This window comes from Lathyrus oleraceus, chromosome 5 (assembly GCF_024323335.1).
Source record: "Lathyrus oleraceus cultivar Zhongwan6 chromosome 5, CAAS_Psat_ZW6_1.0, whole genome shotgun sequence".
Lineage (NCBI taxonomy): Eukaryota > Viridiplantae > Streptophyta > Magnoliopsida > Fabales > Fabaceae > Lathyrus > Lathyrus oleraceus.
The window spans coordinates 154,478,920-154,502,810 of record NC_066583.1 but is presented as its reverse complement, the minus strand read 5'-3'; the positions used below and the strand labels follow the sequence as shown (position 1 = coordinate 154,502,810).

The following is a 23,891-nucleotide window of genomic DNA, read 5'->3' as shown; positions in this document are numbered from 1 at the left end:
CTATTTGTTTATCTAAGAATCCTAACTAGCATTCTAGGGCTAAATATATTGAAATTAAACATCACTTTTTATGTGACTATGTTCAGAAGGGCATTTTTCATTTAAAATTTGTTGATAGAGACCACCAATGGGATGATATCTCTACAAAACCCCTTGCTGAAGATAGATTTGTGTTCATTCTTAAAAACTTATTTATGAAATTATGTCCAGAATGAAAAGATGTATTTCAGAATGTTTAAGTCTCCAGATGTCTATATTAGATTTTGAGAATTTTCTTTTGTTGACTCTAAAACATGAGATTTCTGAAGTAAGGAAGTTTCATGAATCAGAAAGGTTCTTATCAGAAGCAATCTTATTGATTTGTCTTCCTAATTCTGAACAGTTGTTGCATTCATGTGGTTCTAAATGGTGACAATTGTCCCACTTTCTGAGCATGCGTGATAAAAGCGTGACATATTGGGTTTCACAATTCTTGGAATTAGGTCAAAATCTTACGCTTCCCCCTATTGCGTATATCCATTTTGTCATCATTGCAAAATTTTCTATATAAACCCATTTCACTCACAGTTTCACACTACGCGCACATTACTACCACACTTTCAGTTTTCAAACTTAAAATAACCCTCTCTCTCTTTACAATTATTCTTTATTTTCATCATCTTCAACGGATGCTCAACAACAGCTTCAGCAACTGAAACTAGCTCAACCTAGATCTCCTCCAAAGTCTGTCTCTGGTGAAAACTCTCCTCCACCCAAAGAGGAAATCAACGACAGTAATACCCAGTTGGATAGCTATCTTATATTCACAAAGATCGATCCACTTGAAGTTTTGGCGTACTACATGGAGATATGCCTCGAAGAAGGTATTGATCCATTGGTAGATCCCTTAAATCTTCCGGATGACTATCTAACTGTTTTGCCGCCTCCTCCTCCTTCTTGCCCAAACCCTTAGTTTTTCTAAAAAGTGTTTTCACACATGTGTCTTTTTATATAAGTGTGTATGTATGTCTTTTATGTTTACTTGCTACATTTTGTTTGTAGTTCCTTTTAGTTCTTTGTATTTTTGTTTTGTTAAATACCAGTTGTATCTTTCACTGCCTTTTTGGCATTTTCAATGAAAACATATTTGTTTCTCTTATCTTTATTATTTTGTCTATGTCTTTTTGATTGATGACAAAGGGGGAGAAAACATATTGTATCAAAGGGGAAGAATTAATGTTTATTTTGATATCTAAATTCCTTAATAAAAAACCCAAACATTGCTTAATGTTTTCTCCCTGAAAAAGAGTTTGTTAAGTGTTTTGTAGGGTTAAATCCTAAGAATCAAAATAGTTATAATCAAAGATCAGAATATAAGTTACCAGTTTCTGATGAATTAGTTTTCTATCTGAGTCTGTACACCTTCATGTTAATGATTGAATATCAATTTCAAGGAACTAAGCATCAAAGTTTTTCTGAAAAGTTCTTTATGAAAATCATGGAATTAGAATCCAGCTATAAGGAAGAATTTCTTCTATAGTAATTGGATTTGAAAAGTCAAGGTTCTTATAAGAAAACCAGTTGGTTTAAGAAGATAACTAGCTCTAAAGTTTCTTCAAAAGTACTCAAAAAAGCTTCTGAAGTTAAGCTTATGAGAATGAGGATGTTATCAAACCAGTGCTCTGGACAAAATCAATCAACTTCTGAAGATAAACCAGATGCTGACAGAAAGTTCACTCTGGCATTTCAAAAAGGTTAATCATGAAAGTATTCTTTCATTATGATTTTATCTTTATAGGATTATACATCTCAGGGGGAGCTTTATGATTTTGTAAGATGTATTCTTCTGTGATTACACAATACAAAAATGTTCATCAAAATAAAAGTTTTGTCATCATCGAAAAGGGGGAGATTGTTAGAAAAAGATTTGGTTATGCATCTAAACCTTGAGTTTTGATGATAACAATGTCGTATTTGTGTGAGAATAATTTTGGTACCCTAATGGTTTGTTATTGTGTAGCTTTAACAACCAGTTCAAATTCTGAATATATGATGTGCAACGTCATCAGTTTCTGAACTATGTGTTCCAAATTCGCTTCTGCGCAAATTATTAGAAGTTCTGAGAGATGTTCAATATTGATGTTGCAATGATCTTTCTGCTTCTGTGCTGATTCACTCCTGAGAAACTTCTGAGGAGACACCATGTTATTGCTGCAATGTTCTCTCAGCTAATGCTTCTGGACGTGACTCTGATCACCAAAGTTCTGAAGAATGGCAAGCTTCTGAAGTTGTGTTATGTAGTTGAAGATTTTGAAGATCTCAAGCCAGACGATTGAAGTTATCAAGGTTCTGACTGAAGGTTCTGAAGACTCTGAAGATTCTAAAGACTCTGAAGATCTTAAGCCAGACTACTGACGCTATCAAGGTTTTGACCAAAGATACTGAAGTTTCTGAATCCAGCTTTATGTTTCTTCATTTCATGCTTCATCAACTTGCATCAGAAGCCAATGAAGTTTAAAATAGGATCAAATGGGAACATGATCAAATAGTACTAGTATAAATCAAACATCCTTTCCAATACCCGATTTCGTGGGTAAGGACAGTAGTATACATCACACTTATCACTGATTTTGTGGGCGAAGGCCAGTATGCAGTATCACTCATTTCCCATCCAACAACAGACAACTGCTCTATGAGCTTTCTTCATTTTGGCCTCCAACGGTTGTCTTCTTATGCTACATAAGTGAGACTTGGAGACTTGAAGAAAAACGTCAGTGACACAATATTTTGACAAGTCTATTTCTTTGTGAAAAGCTATCATTTTTTGGTACACAATTTTTCTTTGAAGTATTTGTTATTCATTTGTGTAAAATCTGCTTGTGTAGAAACATCTTGTAACACACAAAATATTATTCAAATTGTTTGTTTGATTTCTTGAGGAGGTTATCCTTGAGAAGACAATGAAGGTTGTTCTTTGTGAGTCCTTAAGGAGACTAGGGTATAGTTGGATCCTCGAGAAGACAAAGAAGGTTATTCTTTGTGATTATTGAAATTTATTGATTATAATGGATTAAGTCCTTGTGTATAAGGTAAAATCACCTTGACGTATGGACTGGAGTAGCTTTGAGTTTCAAGCGAACCAGGATAAAAATACTTGTGTTTTTATCTCTTTGTTATTGACTTGTTAGTGGTGTTTTTATTTTGGAAAAAAAATTACTTGTAAAACCCAATTCAAACCCCCTTTCTTGTGTTTTTCACACCTTCAGTATAGGCCTTGCTTACTCAATTTCTCACCAATCCACCTCTCATTCTCAAAATATTTCAATTTCCACCCAACTCTAGAGATTATTATTTTATTATTATTATTATTATTATTAAATAAAGTTCTATTAAAATGAACATTTCATCAAATTCACCAAATTTCTATTTTCTCAATTTATTACTAAATAAATAAATTATCCAATTATTCTTAATAATTCCAATAAAGTTCATTATTTTTCTGCTCTCAAATCTTATAACCCCAGTAATTATAAAATTACCAAAATATCCCTAAGCACCAAATAACACAAATAATTAGAATAACACACAAATAAATGCACAATAATAATATAAAATGTTGAACTAAAAATCGGGGTCTTATAGTTAGATTATTAAATAAATCCATTAAATTTGACTCATGTGAATAATGGGTTAACTTTAAATGAAAGGTACCCTAATGTAGTGATTGTTTGAGCTTAATGGTCATTTAGTTAACGAGGTTTTTATTTTTAAATTCAAAATAAAATTCAAACCCCTCTCCTCTCCCTTTATGATTGTTGGGAACATGCTTGTTAGAAGTTTTTCTTATAAAATAGGAATTAAAGGAATAGAACGCATAATAAGAATTTCCATTCCCATAGAACAAAATATCAATAACTTCATTGTTAAAGATACATAAAAGAAGATGGAAGATAAGAGAGAAAAATGCAAGTCAAAAATCAAGAACGGAACAAGAACCGAAAAAGAATTAACATCATAGATCTGAGTACTCTTTGTTAATGTTCGGTAGAAATTCATAGAATTGAGAAAATCATAATATCAAGATTCAAATGGAATTTATATTAACACATATCACATTACAATCAGGTTTGTTTTGAAGCTTTTAATTCTTATTTACAATAAAAAAAAATTATTACTAGAGAATGATGATATTCATATATATGAGAAATGGAAAATACAATGTGTTTATTTATTAAGAAAAATTGTGATCGAAGAATTGATAAATGATAGTATTCTAAGAAAATACTCATTACATATATATAAATATATATTAAAGATTACAAATACTTATTATAACTAGATAATAACAACACAAAACAACTACTCATTATTCAATTCTCAACCTAGTTTTGATTAACTAGTGTAGAAACTAAAAGGCATAAAAGACTTATTCAATGGATAATACTACTTAATTAAACTTAAGAGTTTGTTTGATGTCTTCTGCAATTGCCTCAGCATCCTTTTTTACTCCAAACAAACCTTTCCTTGCTAGTCCTGCACAATACAATCCATGATCTCCCTTCCAATGTTTCGGGAAAGGATTTTTAGGGAACCCTTTCTCATTAAGAGCATATGTGTAATCCTTAAAAAAACAAACAAATAGAAAATTAATAAATTAATTTATAATCACAAGAAGTATGAGAAAATAAATAATAAACTAAAAAAAATGTACCTTTAGCCATTCATTAGCTACGCTTTTATAGCCGGTAGCAAAAACAATGGCATCAAACTCTTTCTCCATATTGTTTTCAAATATAACATTCTTCTTCTCTATTTTCTTGATACCTGAAGGAACAACCTTTATAGATCCTTCCTTAATCTTTTCGATGGTTCCTACATCAATAACTGCAGATTTTCCTGTAATGTTTTTGAGATATAAAGGTCCGTCTTTAGGACGATAAATCCCGTATTTGGACAAATCACCATATTTTAACTTTGCTAAAATTGTAATGATTGTATCTGCAATATAAACAGGAAAATAGTGTACCAAACGCATCCCTATGCGAATCATATTTCTGGTGAAGACATGAAGCTGTAAAAAAATAATATCATTAACCTATTAATATCATCGCAACACATATGTTTATCATTAAACTATTATTGAACCTACGTAATATGAAAAAAAGTAAGTGAAAAAAAATTATTTACCGGATTTCGAATGACAATGGAAGTGTTAGCACCCCAGTTTTGCAAATCATATGCAATCTCCATTCCTGAGTTACCACACCCAACAACCAAAACATCTTTTGATTTATATTTTGAACCAGATTTGTAGTACTTGGAGTGTACCACATCTCCTTCAAATTTCCCTAATCCATGGAAATTAGGAATAAAACCTTCACTATTTTCGCCAGAGGCAATGACAAGAAACTTTGCCCCATAAATTTCCAAGGTACCTTCTAGGGTGTTTTTGGCTTCAACAACCCATTTGTTCTTAACTTCATCGTACTTAGCGGACTCAACGACGCAATAATAACGAGGTTTTATGTCAAAATGATTGACATATTTATCTATGTATTGAAGAAATTGATCTTTGGTTAGGTATGTTGGGCCTGAGGGTGGATGGGGCATGAGAGGTAAAGAGCAAAACTCACTAGCTAGATGGAGGTTTAGACGATCGTAAGCATTTTTCCTCCAAAGAGAAGCATTACAATCTTCTTTTTCAAGTATGGTGTGAGAGATTGAGTTTTGTGTTAGTAAAGCTGAAATTGCTAGGCCAGAAGGACCACCACCAACAATTACGACTGTGAATTCTTGCATATTGATGTTGGAAATCTAATAAATAAGTATATCTTCAATGTGTTTAATCAACAAGAAGTTGTAGAATTTATAGGCAAGTATTGAAGCTTAAGAACATGTTTTCGTGCATTGGTACATGAATGTGACAAAAAAATTTTTGTCTATAATAATTTAATTTGACTGTGCATTTAAGTAATTATTATATATATTTTCTTAATAAAACTTTCTATAAAAAAATGTCTATATTCATGTTTTTGTCTCTCAAAGAAATGTATTCTTCATGTTAAAAATGGTATAAAATAAGATGATAAGATACATACAATTTAAAAGATTTTTTTTAAATAATCATCTTTTTTTAAAAAAATTCAAAAATAAGCATAATTTAAAAAAATTTACAAAAATGGGCATTTTTTTGCCCTAAAGACACATGGGCGCCACCCTAGATGGCGCCTACCCTTTAGTTGGAGGGCAAGTCGTCACTAGGAGTGGCGCCTACTCCTAAATGTTTTTTTTAAAATTTTTTTTTTGCTTTTTTTTTTAAAAAAAATTTTTAATATGTTTTTTATTATTTTTAAAATTTTTTTAAATCTTTTTTAACTTATTTTAAATTTATCAATTTATATTTATTATAAATTATATTAATTTATATTAATACATATATATAAATAATATTATCTACAAGATATATATATATATATATATATATATATATATATATATATATATATTAATTTATATATATTAATTTAATTTATAACTAAATAATATTATTTATAAATTATTAAAATATATTAATTTATATACATGTAAATAAATAATATTATGTATATATTTGTAAAATACACAAGATATATATATATATATATAAATATATATTAATTTATATATATTAATTTATATTAATAAACACAATATATTTATATTAAAATAATACACAAGACAAATATTATAAAGTTTAATTAAAATGCATTATTAATTTGGGATTTTTTACATATTATGCGGTCCCTGGTACGATCCGCACGGGGGAGGTCTAACTACTCGTCTAGATGGCTCAGGTGGTGGTGGTGCTTCCCTATTCCCACCCCTAGTCCTAACGCGTCCCCTTGCCCTTTGCTGTTGTGGTTGGGTCGAAGTCCCTTCAATGCTGTAGGAAAGGCGAGTGCCCTCTGCGCCCTCAAAGCTTTGTTTCGGTGGGACAAACTGACTCTTGTTGGATGCGCCCTCGAAATGTGGCCTTTAGTAGTTGAGGGTTGAATCGGGTTGGCTAAAGAACAATGTCTGTTGTGGTGTGTAGTAGTCTTGTTGGTAATCCTCTTGTATACCTGTGTCGGGGCTAAGTGGAGGACTGGAAGAGCCCGAGACATCGTCGTGATGGAAGTGTTGGGATTGGTGTTGGTGGGGGGATTGAGTTTGTGGTAGGTGTTGGGATTGTTAATGGTGGTGGGAATGTTGAGGTTGGTGTTGGTAATCTTCATGATATTGGGGTTGAGTTTGTGGTATGTAGTGTTGATTTGGTTCGGGGGTGGACATGTGTTGTGGTGGTTTTTGTTGGTAATACGGTGGTGGTGGTTGTTGTTGGTAATACGGTGGTGGTGGTTGTTGTTGGTAATATGGTGGTGGTTGTTGTTGTTGGTAATATTGTGGTGGTTGTTGTTGTTGGGAATATTGTGGTGGTTGTTGTTCTTGGAAATATGATTGTTGCATTCGGGGATCGTCCAAATAGAACGGGTCAGACACAATCATTTCTGGATTTGTATTTGCTCTATACCAATCCACATATTCCCTTGTCGGCTTCATTTCGTTGGGCGCCACTAGAAATTGTAGAACATAGTGGGCACTCTCTTTCCACATTTTACGGAACTCCTTTGCAAATGCCTTCCAATTTTAGACATACCACTGGTGGCTGACTTTTTTAAGATGCCAAGGTTCCAAAGACATTGGGGGGCCTGGGATTTCTTGATGCACTCCGAATTGCAGTTTGACACGGCCACTTTGGTGCATCTCCACAATGGTGAACCGCATGATAGCCGTTTTTGCTGTCCAAACAGCTGCATCTTCGGGGTTAGGTTGATGTTCCAATCCCAAATATGGTCTCCAAATAAACTGCAAAGAAAAAAATAAATATGTTATTTATTGAGAATGCTTGATATTAATAAATTAGTTAGAAGATGAATGATTTAGTGGTAATACATCTTGTGCTCGGAGACGATCCAAGAGTTGACGATAAAATATTATTTTATTTTTCGGGGTAAGACTGTAATCTAGTCCAGTTGCAATGAACCTAAACAAAAAAAGATAAATAATATTATTTACAAATATTTATAGAATAAATATACAAAATGAAATAACATCATAAATTTACCTAGTTGCGTAGGGGAAGGAGTAGACGTTAGGATTTTCGGGGGCTAGCCTCGGCAATCTCCACCACCCCCATGTTTGGAGCAAAAAAGCACATCCAGAAAATGTACAGTGGTCATTTTGTGCATTTTTACACAAAGAGCTATATAGGAAAGCCAATACAGCAGAACCCCAACTATACGTGCTTATTCTATCTATGTCCTCGAGCAAACTCAAGTACATAAAGTTTATGCTATTTCTCGTGCCTTCGGGAAATAGCAAGTTCCCAAATAATAACATAATGTAAAACCTTATTTTTATTATTTTTTCTTGTTCGGACGAATCCTCAGTCAAAATTATAGCGTCGTGCTAGAATTGGAGGCTCGATAGTTTAATACCCTGACCCCTTGCTTTCGCAGATCCCTCACCCTCGACTAGATCTACGCCCAACATTTGAACACATAGTTCGTTGGGCTGTTGAACATTTCCAGTCACAGGCTTACCATCTATTCGAAGACCCAAAAGCATGTACACGTCCTCTAGTGTGACGGTACATTCACCAGTTGGTAGGTGAAAAATGTGTGTCTCTGGTCTCCAACGTTCACACAAAACAAGAATAAAAAATTTAACATCAATTGTGGCATTTACCACATGCATAACATGACCGAACCCCGCACGCTCTATGTAAGGTACGCACCATGGGTCTGGATAAGCCATATGGTGTGAACGTTGACGAAATTTCTTGGGATCCTTTAAAAACAAACAATATAAACAATCATTAGATTGGAGTTTTAGAAAATAAATTATAAACATACGAAAAAGGCAATGTTCAAGAAAAACTTACGAATGAGGCAATGTTCGCCCTAGTGCCTCTCTGTTCTTGGTCCATGGTAAGAAGAGACATGATTGCAATGTAGAACGTAGGTTTGTTGATGAAAAGTTCGCCGGTGTTCTCTGAAAAAAAGTGTTAGTGGATGATGAAAAATTTCAAGAATGACCTGCTATTTATAACCGTATTCAAATAGTATGAATATGTAAAAAAAATTGGACACGTGTAACGCATGCAAAAATTTGACACGTGTAACGCATGCAAAGTTGGCTGAGAATCTTGCAGGCTAGGTGGAGCTGCATGCATGTCTTCACATAAGACACGTCTACTGCATGCATCAGTAGGTCAGGATAAGACATGAGCTCGCCACTCTAGGTGGCAAATACATTGAAGTCTTGTCTTGTCTGAGAATCTTGCAGGCTAGGTGGAGCTGCATGCATCTAATAATTTTGACACGTCTACTGCATGCATCAGTAGGTCAGGATAAGACATGAACTCGCCACTCTAGGTTACAGACGAGTCAAGTGTATAGTGATGCCTGCATGAAGTTTATGAGGCAGGAATCTGCCAAAGCCAGCAGCCATCGGGTTACGGAATTCGACCGCCATGGCCACACTTTTAGTGTCAAGGAAACAATTGACCACAACCAGGGGCTGCCCAGACAAGAGTATAAGGTCCTAATACCAGACTGTTGGTGCGACTGTGGTCAATTTCAGGCCTATCGTATGCCTTGTTCCCATGTCATTGCAGCGTGTTCACACACCCACTTCGATGCATTGTCGCTAGTGTCTCCCGTCTACAAAGTTGCAACATTGCTAAATGTATACGACAATCCCTTTCCGGTGGTAGCATTGGAGGCATATTGGCCAGAGTATGATGGGGAAATTGTTTGGCACAACGATTCGATGCGGCGGAATAAAAGTGGTCGCCCAAACAGCAGGCGCATTAGAACTGAAATGGACGTCGCAGAGAGAATGCAGAGGAAGTGTATCATATGTCGACAACTGGGGCATAATAAGAACAAATGTCCATATCGTGGATCTAGTTCCACAACATAGTTTTTATATTCATAACTCTGTGTACCAATGCTATTTATCAATAAAGTTTATTTTTATTCCAAATAGAAGATGACATTGGAACAACAAACACAAACATCTAACATTAGAACACCAAATACTAAAACAAAAACAAATACTGGAACAAGAACAAGTACTAAAACAAGAACAAGTACTAGAGCAATAACAAATACAAGAACAACAACACAAACAACCATTAAAATCTAGGAAATTACAACAGTTAACACTATGTCATCTGATCCATGCATCATTTGGATGCAATCAATGTCGCTTTCAACTTCAACCCACCAACATACCGTTTCTCCAGTTTCAAATGAGAACCTTGTTCTAAGCCTCTGAATCCTTCTGATGACTTCACCAGGTTGGTAATCTCCCTCTAACCAAGACATCAAGGACCTTTTTAGTTGGTCCAACGAACGGATGTTCCAAAATTTCATCTCCATTGGGGGTTTGACAGACGAGAAAATAACATGCCCATCCCTTTTTATGATTACTGGTTCAGGATCCGGCCGCCTTGATGATGTTCGCTGCCATGATGACGGTCTGGGGGACGCCATGAACTCAACTTGATAGAGAAAGTGATAGGAAAAAGTGGTGAAGAAATTGCAAGGAAATAACACTTTATTTATAGGAAAAATCTAGGTTGTACACCAATGTACTTAACCCTAATTAGTGTCGCACTTGATTAATTAGTCTTAGGGAGAATTAGGGTTTAAATTAGGTCATAACTACCAAACTCTAATTATAACCGATCAATAAACCCTAATTATAATTGATTAATTAACTCTAACATGATTAACTCTAATTCTCCAAAAAATTTATAAATAATATTATTTCGTTATAAATTAAATTAATATATATAAATTAATATATATATATATATATATATATATATATATATATATATATATATATATATATATATATCTTATAAATAATATTATTTATATATATATGTATTAATATAAATTAATATAATTCATAATAAACATAAATTAATAAATTTAAAATTAGTTAAAAAAGATTTAAAAAAATTAAAAAAATAATTAAAACATATTAAAAAAAATATAAAAAAAAGCAAAAAAAAAATTAAAAAAAAACATTTAGGAGTAGGCGTCACTCCTAGTAGCGACTTGCCCTCCTATTAAGGAGTAGGCGCCACATCGGACTTATCACATTATACTTAAAATTGTATGTTTGAAAATTGTAATTTTTTTAATAAGAAAAAAAACTCTTCAACGAATAATATAAATTTTATTATTTATTTTGGTGTAACTTATCTTTTTTTATATCATTCCAAATTACATTATTTTAAAATTGTATTTTAAAATTACTTAGAAATATTCATGCATATTTTTCAATATTCCTAAAAATGTTCTCTTTTTTTTAATTTATACACATATTATTTAATTTGTTAATTACAATTTATTTATTCAAAATATTTTTAAAATTAAATCAGATATACATGTACTCATGCTATGTTCTAAATATATTGACTAGGGGTGGAACTACGGCAGACTGCTGAAGAAAGGCCTATGGTCCGACCTACTTAAAGTTTGATTCGACCTATCTCATTTAAATAACCCATTAATTTAAATAGTTCGGGCTAACGCTTACAAAAAATTCTATTAGACATTTCAAGCCAATCTACTTATGTATAATCTTGTATATTATATTTATTTATGAATTTAGACATGTCGGACTACGACTTGAAGATTTGAAGCACTTTTATTGTTTTCTTGTTGATTTTGTTATCACCTTGAAGCTTGAAGTTCTTATGCATTTTGTTGGCGGTTGATTTTGTTCTCTTGCTGATTGATAGCTTTTTAATTTGTTGTTTAGGGATTATTATTAAGTGGATTGTATAATACTATTTAAAATACAATAATGTTATATATATATATATATATATATATATATATATATATATATATATATATATATATATATATATATATATATATATATATATATATATATATATATATATATATATATATATATATATATATATATATAGAGAGAGAGAGAGAGAGAGAGAGAGAGAGAGAGAGAGAGAGAGAGAGAGAGAGAGAGAGAGAGAGAGAGAGAGAGAGAGAGAGAGAGAGAGAGAGAGAGAGAGAGAGAGAGAGAGAGAGAGAGAGAGAGAGAGAGAGAGAGAGAGGACATCATAGAAGATGATTAATTTACATAATTGTAGTTGAATATGATGATGGAACCATTGTGAACCTCATATTACTATTCACCTCTGCATATCTAAATATGAGATAAATGAATTTCAAGAGGACATATAGATGATGATTAATTTCTAGAAAACTTGAATGAGTTGGATAATCTTAAAACATAAAATACAAAAAAGAATGGATGTTATTATCATCTTCTTCTATATTGGTTGGTTGTGATTTGGTTCAAATGACTTGTTAGAAATGAAACACTTTTTAAAGGAAGACACGAAGTACTTACTGAGATATGGTGTGGATCCACAAACGAAATAGTTCCAAAACCACTTCTCAATCCACACTGTTCCAAGGTCTGTCTCACACAATTATCCTTTAGACCAAACAACGAGATAGTTCCAAAAAGTATAAGTCCTTCAGTTAATACAACTAATCCTAACAATCATTTACCTATTACTAGCGCTGGACAAATTAACGAAATCCAGCCCAAACCGACCGAACCATGTGGCCCAGTAGACACCGGTTCGGGTGAGTCGGTTTTTCGGTTTGACGGTTTGAATAATCTTGGGTTCATATGGGTTAAACCGGTCGGTTTAGGTTTGAATTTTTGGACCCGATGATATCCTAAACCGACCGGTTCAGTAGAAATTATGTTATAGACCACTTCTTCGCTAGGGTTCAGTAGAAACAGCAACGTTAGGGTTCATCACTTCTCTCAGTCTCAAATCTCAATTCATTAGTTCCACTTCTTCGTGAGATTCATACGCACAAACAGCAACGTTACTCCGCTAGGGTTCATCATTCTCTCAGGTAATCGGTTGATTCTAGGGTTCATCCTTTCAATTTCCAGTTCATGGTTTCATCGTTTAAGAACTAACTCTTTCTACCTTCCAATTTTTCGGTTGATGCTAGTTCGTGGTTTCATTGTTTAACGAAGAACCGTCGCCGTCCATTATTCAACCACAAATCACCACCGATGTAAGTTACTCCTTATCTTTCTTTCTCTCTTTCCCTCTCTTTCTCTCTGACTATGGTTGAAATGTTAAGTTTGGTTGAACTATTTCTGATGGGTTTGACTTTGTTTTGTTTTAACTCCGATTCTAAAACTGCTTCTTCAGATTGATTTTGTGAAGGTGTTGTCGGTAAATATTGTTCCTACTCAGCTCGCCGACAACTTCCGGAATAAGAAGCCTGAGGTTTTACTCTTGGCCGTTATAAACTTCATGTTATCTATAGCTACTAATAACTAGCTGTTCAAATAAAAAGTGATTTTTAAAAAGTGATTTTTAAAGCTATAACTACTGGATAACGCAACAGCAAATGAAGAATCATTAGTTACTGCTATGAAGAAATAATCATTTTCTTACACAAGTTTGAAATCACTTTTTTCAAGCATTACACAAGTTACTGCTATCACTTTTTTCATTTGCTGTTGCGTTATCATAGTATGAAGAATCATTAGTTACTGCTATGAAGAAATAATCATTTTCTTACACAAGTTTGAAATCACTTTTTTCAAGCATTACACAAGTTACTGCTATGAAGAAATAATCATTTTCTTACACAAGTCTTGCATCTAAAGAGAAATTTGAGTTTGGGTTGCCTACTCAACAACACTGTATGTCAAGAAGCAGTGGATGCATATCATTAAAATTTATTTCTAGTTCTGCTATAGTAGATGCAGTTCTTAAACATTTATCCTTTCATATAATGGCAGGAAAATTATTGGTGCGCGTTGGTATATTAAAGGATATGAAGTAGAATTCGGTAATCACACTCCATGTGTATTTCTCATCTCATCTTTTTCCTTCTGTTTTATGTTTCTAATTGACAATTCTTGTTTTGTTGGTTGTGTTTTGGTACTGGAAGATGGAGCGCGACAAAAGTAGCTTGCAAGGAGTTGGAGTTCCTAGCTTGCAAGGAGTTGGAGTTCCTAGCGGAGTTGTAGATCAAGGAGTGAGTCAAGCTTACAATTGTTCTTACCGAAGTTGGAGTTCCCATCACCTGTCATCAGGCACGTTGTCTTGGGCTTATGCAATTGTTCTTACCGAAGTACACAAACATAATGTCACTTGTATTTCTTTTGCATTTGTGCTCAAGCTTACAAACTGAGTTTGAATACTGCATGTTATGCTAATCTGTTTTTGGTGGTGCAGTATACTGGGATGATGTTACTTGAGGAGATGGCCTGTGTAATGTTCTCTTGCCTGTGTAATACCACTAACCAAGGCTTCAAACTTTATATCATTTATCCCTGTGCTAATTGTTCCATTTGTCTATGCATGCTGCAACTTTAATTGTAAGACGTTTGAGCATATAAATTTAGCTTTCTGCCTGATTTCTAAGAAACCTTATATCCTATTGGCAGGTTGTTAGTTCTGTGCCTTCTCATTCAAGTTCCATTGAGTGTGTTGGGTTCGCACCAAGGTATGATTTAAGATTAGTAAACTTTTTATAAGATTAGTTAACTATTCATAATCTGCGTGCATGTGCATTTCTGCACATTTTCATGTCATGTATGCTTGATGGATCATGCATGTGTTTGGTTGAAGTTTTATTTATTCAAAGATTGCTCAAGTCTTGAAGGACAGTGACATCCTGGAGATGACAATCAGACAGGACGAGTTCAGCTTGTGCCTAGGTCAAGAGGAGGTGAAGAACAGTCTCTAGGGCGTTCAAGATTTGGTACTGGAAATGCAGGTCAGGGGTATACTTTTGAAGAGGTATAACTTAGTTACAACTTGCCTAAAATATCTTATTTTTGTTATTTGTGACTGACATAAATGTTTGGAAACCATGGCAATTCATTCCTTTGCTTACAGCAGTTGAACTGTTATTTCACTTGAGGTTTTAAAGCACTAGTAATGCAGGTCAAGGTTCTTTTTCTAGTAGTTATGGACCTCTGTCGCCGAACTTCTGGTCTGCAACATTTGTTTTTGCTACATTTGTTTTCACTTGGGGTATAATTTTGCCTGACATTTGTTCTTTTTCTAGTAGTTGAACTGTTATTTCACTTGGGGTATAATTTTGTAATTATCTGTTGGATCTTCTACATTTGTTTTTGCTATTGTTATATTCTGCCTGACATTCACTACTATACAACATTTCTCGTCCTAGCATGTTTATAATGTCGACTTAACAGACACTTGTTAATCTAAGAAGAAATTTACACCAGTTTGTAACATGACCTCTGGAGCAAAGGGACACCATTTCAACCGAATAACCCCCAAAATAAATTAGTGATTGTTGCTACTTTCTACTTTTTGCTTATGTACCATTGGTTGGTTAACGTAACATGCTGACCTATGTCATGAATCCACTTCAAACAGTTAATATCTGATCCAAACTAGATTGAGTCACAAATACATCTTTTCTGATTCTTTGTTATTGATTTGAAGATATTAAGGACATGAACTTTATCATTCTGAGGTGTATCCAATATTATTTCTTTTGTATTTATTGTCCTACCTGATCTTTGCACTGTTACAGTTCCTTAACAGAAGCTTTTTGCATAGCCATATTAGAGGCTGCTAGCTGTGGATTGTTAACAGTCAGCACGCGTGTCGGAGGTGTTCCTGAGGTAGGTACCACAGATTTTCTTTCTATTCTTCTATGATATATAAATGCCTTTCTTTTCAATTCCATGATTTTGGAATGCTAACATATGGGGGTTGATATTCACTTCCATGGTATAGGTTGTACCAGATGACATGATTGTTTTGGCAGAACCTGATCCAAGTGATATGGTGCGCGCAATCCAAAGGGCAATAACTATGCTGCCTAAAATTGATCCTCAAGTCATGCACAATCGAGTGAGTTTGTAGTTCAAATGACCCTTTCCTTTTGCTTTCACTGGATAAACTAGTTACTTACTCAATCTATTAATCTATTATCTCTAGATGAGGGAACTCTATAGCTGGCATGATGTTGCCAAAAGGACCGAAATTGTATATGACCGTGCTCTGAAGTGTTCCGATCAAAACCTACTTGAACGTCTCTCACGGTAAACACCTTCACTGATTCAATTTGATTCTAATAGGAACATCTAGTTGTAAAAGGAAATCCGCTGGTCATTCTGTTTCAATTATGTCTAGATACCTCTCTTGTGGAGCATGGGCAGGAAAGATCTTTTGCTTGGTTATGATCTTCAATTTTTTGCTATGGCATCTACTGGAACTATGGCAGGTATAATAGACTTGAATAGTGTTGCACATTTTTGCTTCTTGATCATGTTTGGTGAGTTTTCTTACTTTTGTTATTTTGACTGCTTTCATTATTAGCCTGCAGATGAAATTGAGGAGGCGCCCGATGTTATTCTTTCGCGCAACTGCGATGGATTGGAGGGATGTTGCAGAAAATACAACAATGCAGAAAATTACAATAGTAGTGATACTAATAATATTTCATAGGAAAAAAATGCTGACATGATTCGACGATTCTGCTTCAAATGAGTCAATTAAGCTCCCATTTCCGAAAAATGCAGCAATTTCATAAGTTTTAAGATATATTGTTTTATTTTTTTGTTCATAAGTAAACTAAAAGTTTAAAGACTAGTATAAAATTGTGCTATTTAAATCCTAGATAAAATCCACTTGTGTTGGGTTTATTTTGGAATGAGCTCAATTATTTTTAAAACCGAATAAACCGCATTATGAAACCGAACCGAACAAAACCGAAACCGAAAATAACCGAATTGCAAACCGGTCGGTTTTGGTTATGTTTTTTCCAACCGATGGTTCGGTCGGATTGGGAATTTGGGCCCGAAAACCGATCCAACCCAACCGATGTCCACCCCTACCTATTACACCTCTTCAAAACACTAATGCACAACAAGCTGAAGCATTTCCCAATGAACCAATTTCTATGTACTCACCTTTACTAAATAATCATGATTTAAAGTCAAGTACTAAGCCTTTGTCTACTAGTCTAACGTCTGAGATAACATATGTGTCAGATACTAGCTTGATAGCTTGATCTAATTCTAATTCTTCTAACATTTCACATGCCTTGAAACACAAGTCATCTTCACGTAGTCCCATAAATATCATACTAATACATCACGACCTGTCGAATTCCATATAATCCTTATCCCCTTCCTTTCATAGTCATACTTGTCAAACTTCTCATTTTCTAGTTTTGCAAAATGATTATCCTATGTTAACAAGAGTTAATACATGCAATTCAAGACCTAAGTCATTTATAATCCACATTGAGCCGACAACAATTAAACAAGCCTTATCTCAACCTAAATGCGTTGATGCTATGAAAATTGAGTATGATTCACTTCTTAAAAATGGTACATGGACTCTCACTCCTCATAGAAGAGTTGGGTCTTCAAAGTTAAGGAGAATCTTGACGGGAATGTTAATAATAACAAGGCAAGGTTGAGAGCAAATGGGTTTAATCACCAACATGGTTTTGATTTTCACGAAAACTTCTCACTTGAGTCAAACCCACAACAATTTGTGATCATATATATATATATATATATATATATATATATATATATATATATATATATATATATATATATATATATATATATATATATATATATATATATATATATATATATATATATATATTATATATATAACAACCATCTTCCTTTATTGATCCAAATCCATTGTTAGATTGCAAATTCAGCAAAGCCACTTATGGTTTAAAGCAGGTTCCACGTGCATGGTATGAGAAATTACATCAAGCATTGGTTTACTTTGGATTCACTTCAAGGAGTTCTGATCAATCTCTATTTGTCCATAATCATCAAAATATCACACTTTATCCCAACGTAATGTGGATGGTATCTTTATAAATGACTATTTTCCCAAGCTGGTTCAAGATCTCATCAACAAACTCCATGACAAGTTTGCACTCAAGAAGTTGAGAATTGCTCAATACTTCATAGATATTGAGGTCCTTCATCAATAAAATGACTAAATTATTCTCACACAAACCAAATATATTAAGGATCTACTTTCTAAAGTTAACATGTCTGAAGCAAAGGGTGAACATACATATATGTTCAACAACTATAAACTAAGCAAACATGGCACAAGTGCCTTACCCGAACCTCTGTTAAGTACTACAAATTATACCTTTTGAAATGCACTTTCACCTCTACCGTGGTAAAATATATTCGTTTAGGCACTTTTCTTTCATTTTCATCTTTAAACCACTTTCAATTACAGTTGAAATTTCCACATATGGTGAAAAATGGCGTTTGGTCATGGATTCGAATCCCAACACCAAGAATTTTGTTTTGTATTAATTTTTAAGTCACTTTCAACCATAGTTGGAATTTCAAACCGGGGTGAAAAGTGGCCTATGGTCATGGGTTTGCATCCTAACTCCAACATTTTTGCTTTTTATTTATTTTTAAATCACTTTACACCATGGTTGGGATTCCAACCTTGCTGAAAATTGGTGCCTTCATTTTTAAAAAAAATTAAAAACAAACTACATTTTAGGGATATATAACACTCCATTTTCATTCACCTTTTTCCTAGTCAAACTTAGACGAACTTCATCTTCTATCTTTAAACTTCATCTTCCATTTACGAAAAGCTACTTCTAAACTAAACCAAACTCGGAAACATCATTTCATTCATAAATGAAACTCGAAAACATCACTTATTTCATTAGCAAGTTTCAGAATTCCACCATCTCTTCTCCAACTTGAATGAGGCAAAGAAACCATGTATTCATGTAGCAATGTTAGTTGTTATTGTTGAATCAGATAGAATGTTTAATGTTGTTGTTGAGATTTTGGGTTTAACAATTTTATTGATTTTTTTAATGTTGTTGTTTTCTTTTTGTTGTATTTATTATTGTTGTCGATGTTGTTGAGATTTAATGTTTAACGATATTATTGATTTAGTTTTTGTTCTTTTGTTGTTGAGATTTAATGTTTAACGTTTTTATTCATTTTGTTTGTTTGTTGTTGTTGTTGTTATTTTCTTTATTGTTGTTCTTTCTCTTGTTCTTGTTCGTGTTGTTCTTATTCTTGTTGCTTTTGTTGTTGTTGTTGTTGTTGTTGATGTTGTTGTTGTTGTTGTTCTTGTTCTTATTCTTCTGGTTCGTGTTCTTGTTGTTGTTATTGTAGTTCTAGTTTTTGTTCTCATCATTTTTATTGATGTTGTTATTGTTGTTGTTGATGTTTTATTATATATTTTTAATATTCTATATTGTGACAGAAGTTCTCAATGTGGTCAGCCAAAGCGTGTAACAAAAATAAAAAATTGGGCAGACTGACTTTTCACCATGGTTAGAAGTTCCAATCATGGTGAAAAGTGGGTTGAATGATAGTTTACCAAGGTTGGAAGTTCCAATCATGGTGAAAAGTGGGATGATTAACACTTTACCATGGTGCACCAATTCTCTCTTCTTGCATATTAATTGTGGAAACATGTTTAATAAGATAGTCAAAACAAGTGATCAATGCCAAATAGATTAATTATAGTTTTACTTTGTCAATGTGCTTTTGATGATGACAATTTATAGGGAAACTTATAGGATATTTGTTTATACAACCTTTGAGTCAAAAAGTATAACAATGTTGCCAAAAATGCAAGTAGCCAAGTTAGGGTTTGATCATGTGATGATAGAACTCAACTAGAATAAATCTCAAGCCTCATATTAAAGAATATTTGAGCAAGTGTCTATATCATTGGTTTACTTGACAAATCTTGAAGCTTCATAGTATGAAAGAGAGGAAATGTGAAAGTTCGCCATGTCACGTCTGAGTGAATTGTGTTTTTTAAAAACACAAAGAGCTATTTTGTAAAGTTATACGGAAAATTCCCACTCATTAAAACAAGTTTTTAAGCCTTTGTTTCTTAAGAAAATGTCCCTAAAAATGTATTGGAGACATACTAGTTGAATCAGGAACTGTCTGAATGGTTTTGGACAAAAAGTGTCTGTCAAATCAATTGACACTCATAACCAATCAATTAGGATAGTGTAAAAGTTGTCCTTAAAATTTTAAAATCGATTATTTTGAGGGATTTCAATCGATTAGAGAAAAGTTCTAATCAATTGGCATATTAAATTTGGCACTAATAAATTTCCTTTTATGTGACAACCTATAGCCTATATATCCAAAAATTGTGAGCTACCTCTCTCTCTCTCAAATGTTTTTTTTCTATTTAGTGAGGAATTTTGTATTATGGAAGGGGTATAATTGTAAATTCACCATGTAATATTTTTATCTTGGTTAAATAATTTGTCCATAAGGGAATGTTTGTTTCGGTTCAAAGTTAAACCTCTTAAAAGCTTTAGTTTGGGGATTTAGGTTCTAAGTCGTTTTGTCTGTTCGTAAGCTCAGACCGATCAAAAACTTCATTTGGTTCTTGATTACCCAGTTTAATATCTCAAATTGTTTTGTGGTTATCTTGGTAATAGTCCTAGTTCATTTTGTAATCTCAGCCTGGTTAAAAGCTTGATTTGGTTCGAGATAAGGCTGATTTAAAATCTTAGTGTTTTGTGGCCAACCTGGTCAAAACCTCGATTTGATTAGTTAGTTAAGCCCGACAGAAAGCTCACCATGGTTTTAGATAAGTCCATAGAAAATATAATCAACGACCAATTTATCCTACTCACCAAATAGATGGAAAGTTAGTATATAAACTTGATTCCCTTTAGACCATAAAAGAAAAGAGAAAATTTGAAATTTATTTCAAAATCAGGAATTTTCTAGTAATGTCCATAAATGATAGTAAACTTATTTATATTTATAGTTGCAAAATCTCCAAGGAAATATGGGATACTCTTGAAATGATATATGAGGTTTCTCTAAGTACCGAACGAGAAGATATGAACATACGAGGCAAAAAAATGAAGGTTTCTTTTATAAATGTTTTTCCAAATTTAGGAATGACAGAAATTATATTAGAACATGTGTTACTATCCAGTATCTAAGAATTAAAAATTGGAAACTCAGTCCATTTCCTAAATCAAGAGATGGATGTTCATGAGTTTAAGGAAAAATCAAAGATGGATGAAATCTTAGAAAAAAAGAACTAGAAAATTCAAATTCTTAAAGATGAAGAAGGAATAAGTTTAAAAATTGAAGATCCCTCAACAAACTCCTATCAAACAACTCTAATAATCTTTTTCGTAAGAACATACTCAATAGTTGAATGATCCTCGAAAGATTCAACATCAAATGAAGGAATTACATTTGTGAGAGGATGTGAAGCATCATTCAATAGAATCTTCGAAAAAAGAAACAAAGCCTCCACAAATGAAGAAGAGTCAACCTCGGTGAGAACCATCAAAGAAATATCTTCCAACGAAGAAGAAGAAGTTTGCTTGAAGGTATCTTACTAGGAAAATGACTATGAGGTAACAAATCCATCTTACAAGCAAATATTTAAAACAAGTGCTAAGTTAATAGAAGAAAATGACAAGATTAAAAAACGTAGGTTAAAGGATTATTTAGATTTTTTTGAAGAAAGAAAGAAAGCACATAAAATATAAATGGATAATATTAGAAACTCAACATAAACATGTGAGACTCTTGTCTCATTGAAAAAAGAAGTGACATACCTGCATGAAATCCGAAGTAAAATTACTAAGGGGAAAGAAAACATTAACTTGATCTGATGAAGTCAAAGGCCTTCCTTAAATAAAAGTGGACAAGAATTAAAGTCGGATAAATCTCTTTTTAAAAAATTAAGTAAGAAGAAAAAGAATCAACCCATTTATAAATTCTTACATTGCAATAAATTTGGTCACGTATAAAATTTTTGTTTCGATAAATTGAAAAGGTCTAAAGTTAATAATCCTAAACCTCCTAGCGCCACTACCGAACTTGGACCCAAGAAACTTTGGGTAGCAAATGTGAAACCCAAGTAGTTTTACAAGGTCATTTTGCAGCTAGTAAGAAGCCTTATAGAACATTAAATGAAGATTTTCAAAGAAAAGAGTACACTCATTGGTATACAATAGTGTTTTGGGTTGAAGTATTTCATACAAGAGTGATCTACAATGGTCCATAAAAGGTGGTGATCAAAGCAAGAGTTTTTTAGAGGGATCTCAACATTTCTAATCCATAATCAGCCAACCTCGTAGTAGGTTGAGTAGATATGTATATAATGGACACACCACAACATGTTGGTGTTCCCTTAAAATATGGAATTTTTTATGAAGTCTTCTTGATATTTTAGGTATTGCTCTATTTTAAAGTTTAAATGATCAAAAAAATATGATTTAATCCTTTAAAATAGTGGATTTAATTTTCCTCATCAAATAAAGTTATTGTAATAACCAAATAGATGATTTGTGTAGTCTTTTGTGGAAATGAGGTGAAAATAAAGACATGCATATGTGTAAAAGAAAAAGAAAATCCAACACAAAGCCCAAAAACACCAAGGAGGCTGACTCACGTAAGCCCAATAGATTGGAACCATGAGGAAATTGATAGGATAAGCTTGACATGCATATTTTGAAATCAAATACGAGGTAAACATAGACTCCAAGTCAATCAGATCCTCACTTTAATGAAAATTGCTTAAAATCTTGAAAGTTTTGATCATCCAATTGAATGGAGCCCTGAGGAAATTGATCAAGACACCACTTTTGGAATGATTTTGATCTAATTTTAAATGTTCACAGTTTCCATCAATTTCTTGCATTTTTTATATGGTCAATGCTATAAAAAGGTAACACTCATTCACTATTTTTCTTTCCATACCTTTTCTATAGTCTTGCATTCTTGTGTGAGCTCTTTTATTTTTCTCCATAAGCATCATCATGGCCTTTTGAAAGAGTTACAAATATGAAGATACCCCCCAAAGAGTTGTTTTTACTACTAGTATAATTGAAATAAATCAAGAGAAGAAGGTGACGAGTCTTGGAAAAAGGTGATCCGACGATGGTACATGGAGAAGAGCTTCATGAAAAGATATAAACCCTACTCTCAAATTTTTCAAGGGTCACTACAGAAGTTCTTCACAAAGGTACCTAATAGAACATTCAGAAATCACATAAAAGACTTTTCTTTGAAATCATTAATTTTCGGTACATCATTAAACATCAGAGGGGTTAAAATATAGATTCAAAAAGATCATTTTGGTAGAAGTTTATAATATCCCTATCAAGGAACAAACTACTCATATGAGGCACCCTTAGGATATAAGAATTTCAAGCGGTCCAGAGATCTTAAATCCCTTTTTGTGAACCCAATTGAGAAAAGAAAGTTTCCATTTAAGTTAGACTTTTTGACACTAAAAGTTCGTATTATGCTCTACCTCCTAGCAAGAACCCTTCTACCAAGAAGTGTGAATCTCAACTATGTCATCAGAGATGACATTGTTACCGTTTGAATCCTAACTCTGCATATTCCAACAAATTATGTGGAAGGAATATTCCTCCATATGATCGACTTCAAAGAAATCTAATCAGCATGACTTCCCTAAGGAGCAATGATCACCAATTTCTTAGCAACTTTCAATGTTGATACCATGGGAGAAACTAGACTAATCCAACCACAATATCAACTACATATCCCTCGGATATATGAAGGTTCTCATTAAACATGTAGAATTGAGGGAAGGTTCAGTGGTTGAATAAGAAGACCTAGAAGAAATAGAATACATAACAATCAGCAAAACCAAGGAGATATGCCAAAGTATAGTCAGAGACATGGAAGAAATCAAAAGCATTATCGCAATGAATTATGATTCTTGTGGAAAAGAATAATCTCACTTATAT

The 23,891-nt window shown here is 33.2% G+C and overlaps 2 protein-coding genes and 2 long non-coding RNA genes across 6 annotated transcripts; 3 read left to right on the top strand and 1 right to left on the bottom strand.

Annotated features, from left to right (window-relative positions):
- Positions 1–4,252: 4,252 nt before the first annotated feature.
- LOC127086492 (probable indole-3-pyruvate monooxygenase YUCCA10) lies at positions 4,253–5,796 on the bottom strand. Its single transcript, XM_051027265.1, has 3 exons — positions 5,167–5,796; positions 4,691–5,050; positions 4,253–4,600 (listed from the first exon to the last, which is right to left on the bottom strand). The coding sequence occupies exons 1-3, from the start codon at positions 5,776–5,778 to the stop codon at positions 4,427–4,429; spliced, it is 1,146 nt and encodes a 381-aa protein (XP_050883222.1). The 5' UTR covers positions 5,779–5,796; the 3' UTR covers positions 4,253–4,426.
- Positions 5,797–12,818: 7,022 nt separating this feature from the next.
- Positions 12,819–14,139, top strand: LOC127079587 (uncharacterized). The gene is made up of 5 exons (XR_007787939.1): positions 12,819–12,986; positions 13,089–13,154; positions 13,295–13,372; positions 13,894–13,943; positions 14,046–14,139. It is a non-coding gene; the product is annotated as an uncharacterized LOC127079587 (long non-coding RNA).
- Positions 14,140–14,193: 54 nt separating this feature from the next.
- LOC127079588 (uncharacterized) lies at positions 14,194–14,961 on the top strand. Of its 2 annotated transcripts, none has more exons than XR_007787940.1 (3): positions 14,194–14,387; positions 14,545–14,603; positions 14,755–14,961. It is a non-coding gene; the product is annotated as an uncharacterized LOC127079588 (long non-coding RNA). The 2 variants fall into 2 exon arrangements; XR_007787941.1 differs by having other exon boundaries at positions 14,729–14,961.
- A 247-nt stretch (positions 14,962–15,208) lies between these two features.
- On the top strand, positions 15,209–16,691 carry LOC127079586 (phosphatidylinositol N-acetylglucosaminyltransferase subunit A). 2 transcript variants are annotated; one of them, XM_051019970.1, is made up of 5 exons: positions 15,209–15,756; positions 15,872–15,988; positions 16,076–16,179; positions 16,271–16,361; positions 16,464–16,691. In XM_051019970.1, the coding sequence occupies exons 2-5, from the start codon at positions 15,887–15,889 to the stop codon at positions 16,602–16,604; spliced, it is 438 nt and encodes a 145-aa protein (XP_050875927.1). In that variant the 5' UTR covers positions 15,209–15,756; positions 15,872–15,886; the 3' UTR covers positions 16,605–16,691. The 2 variants fall into 2 exon arrangements, with proteins under 2 accessions (XP_050875927.1, XP_050875928.1); XM_051019971.1 differs by having other exon boundaries at positions 16,457–16,691.
- Positions 16,692–23,891: the final 7,200 nt, after the last annotated feature.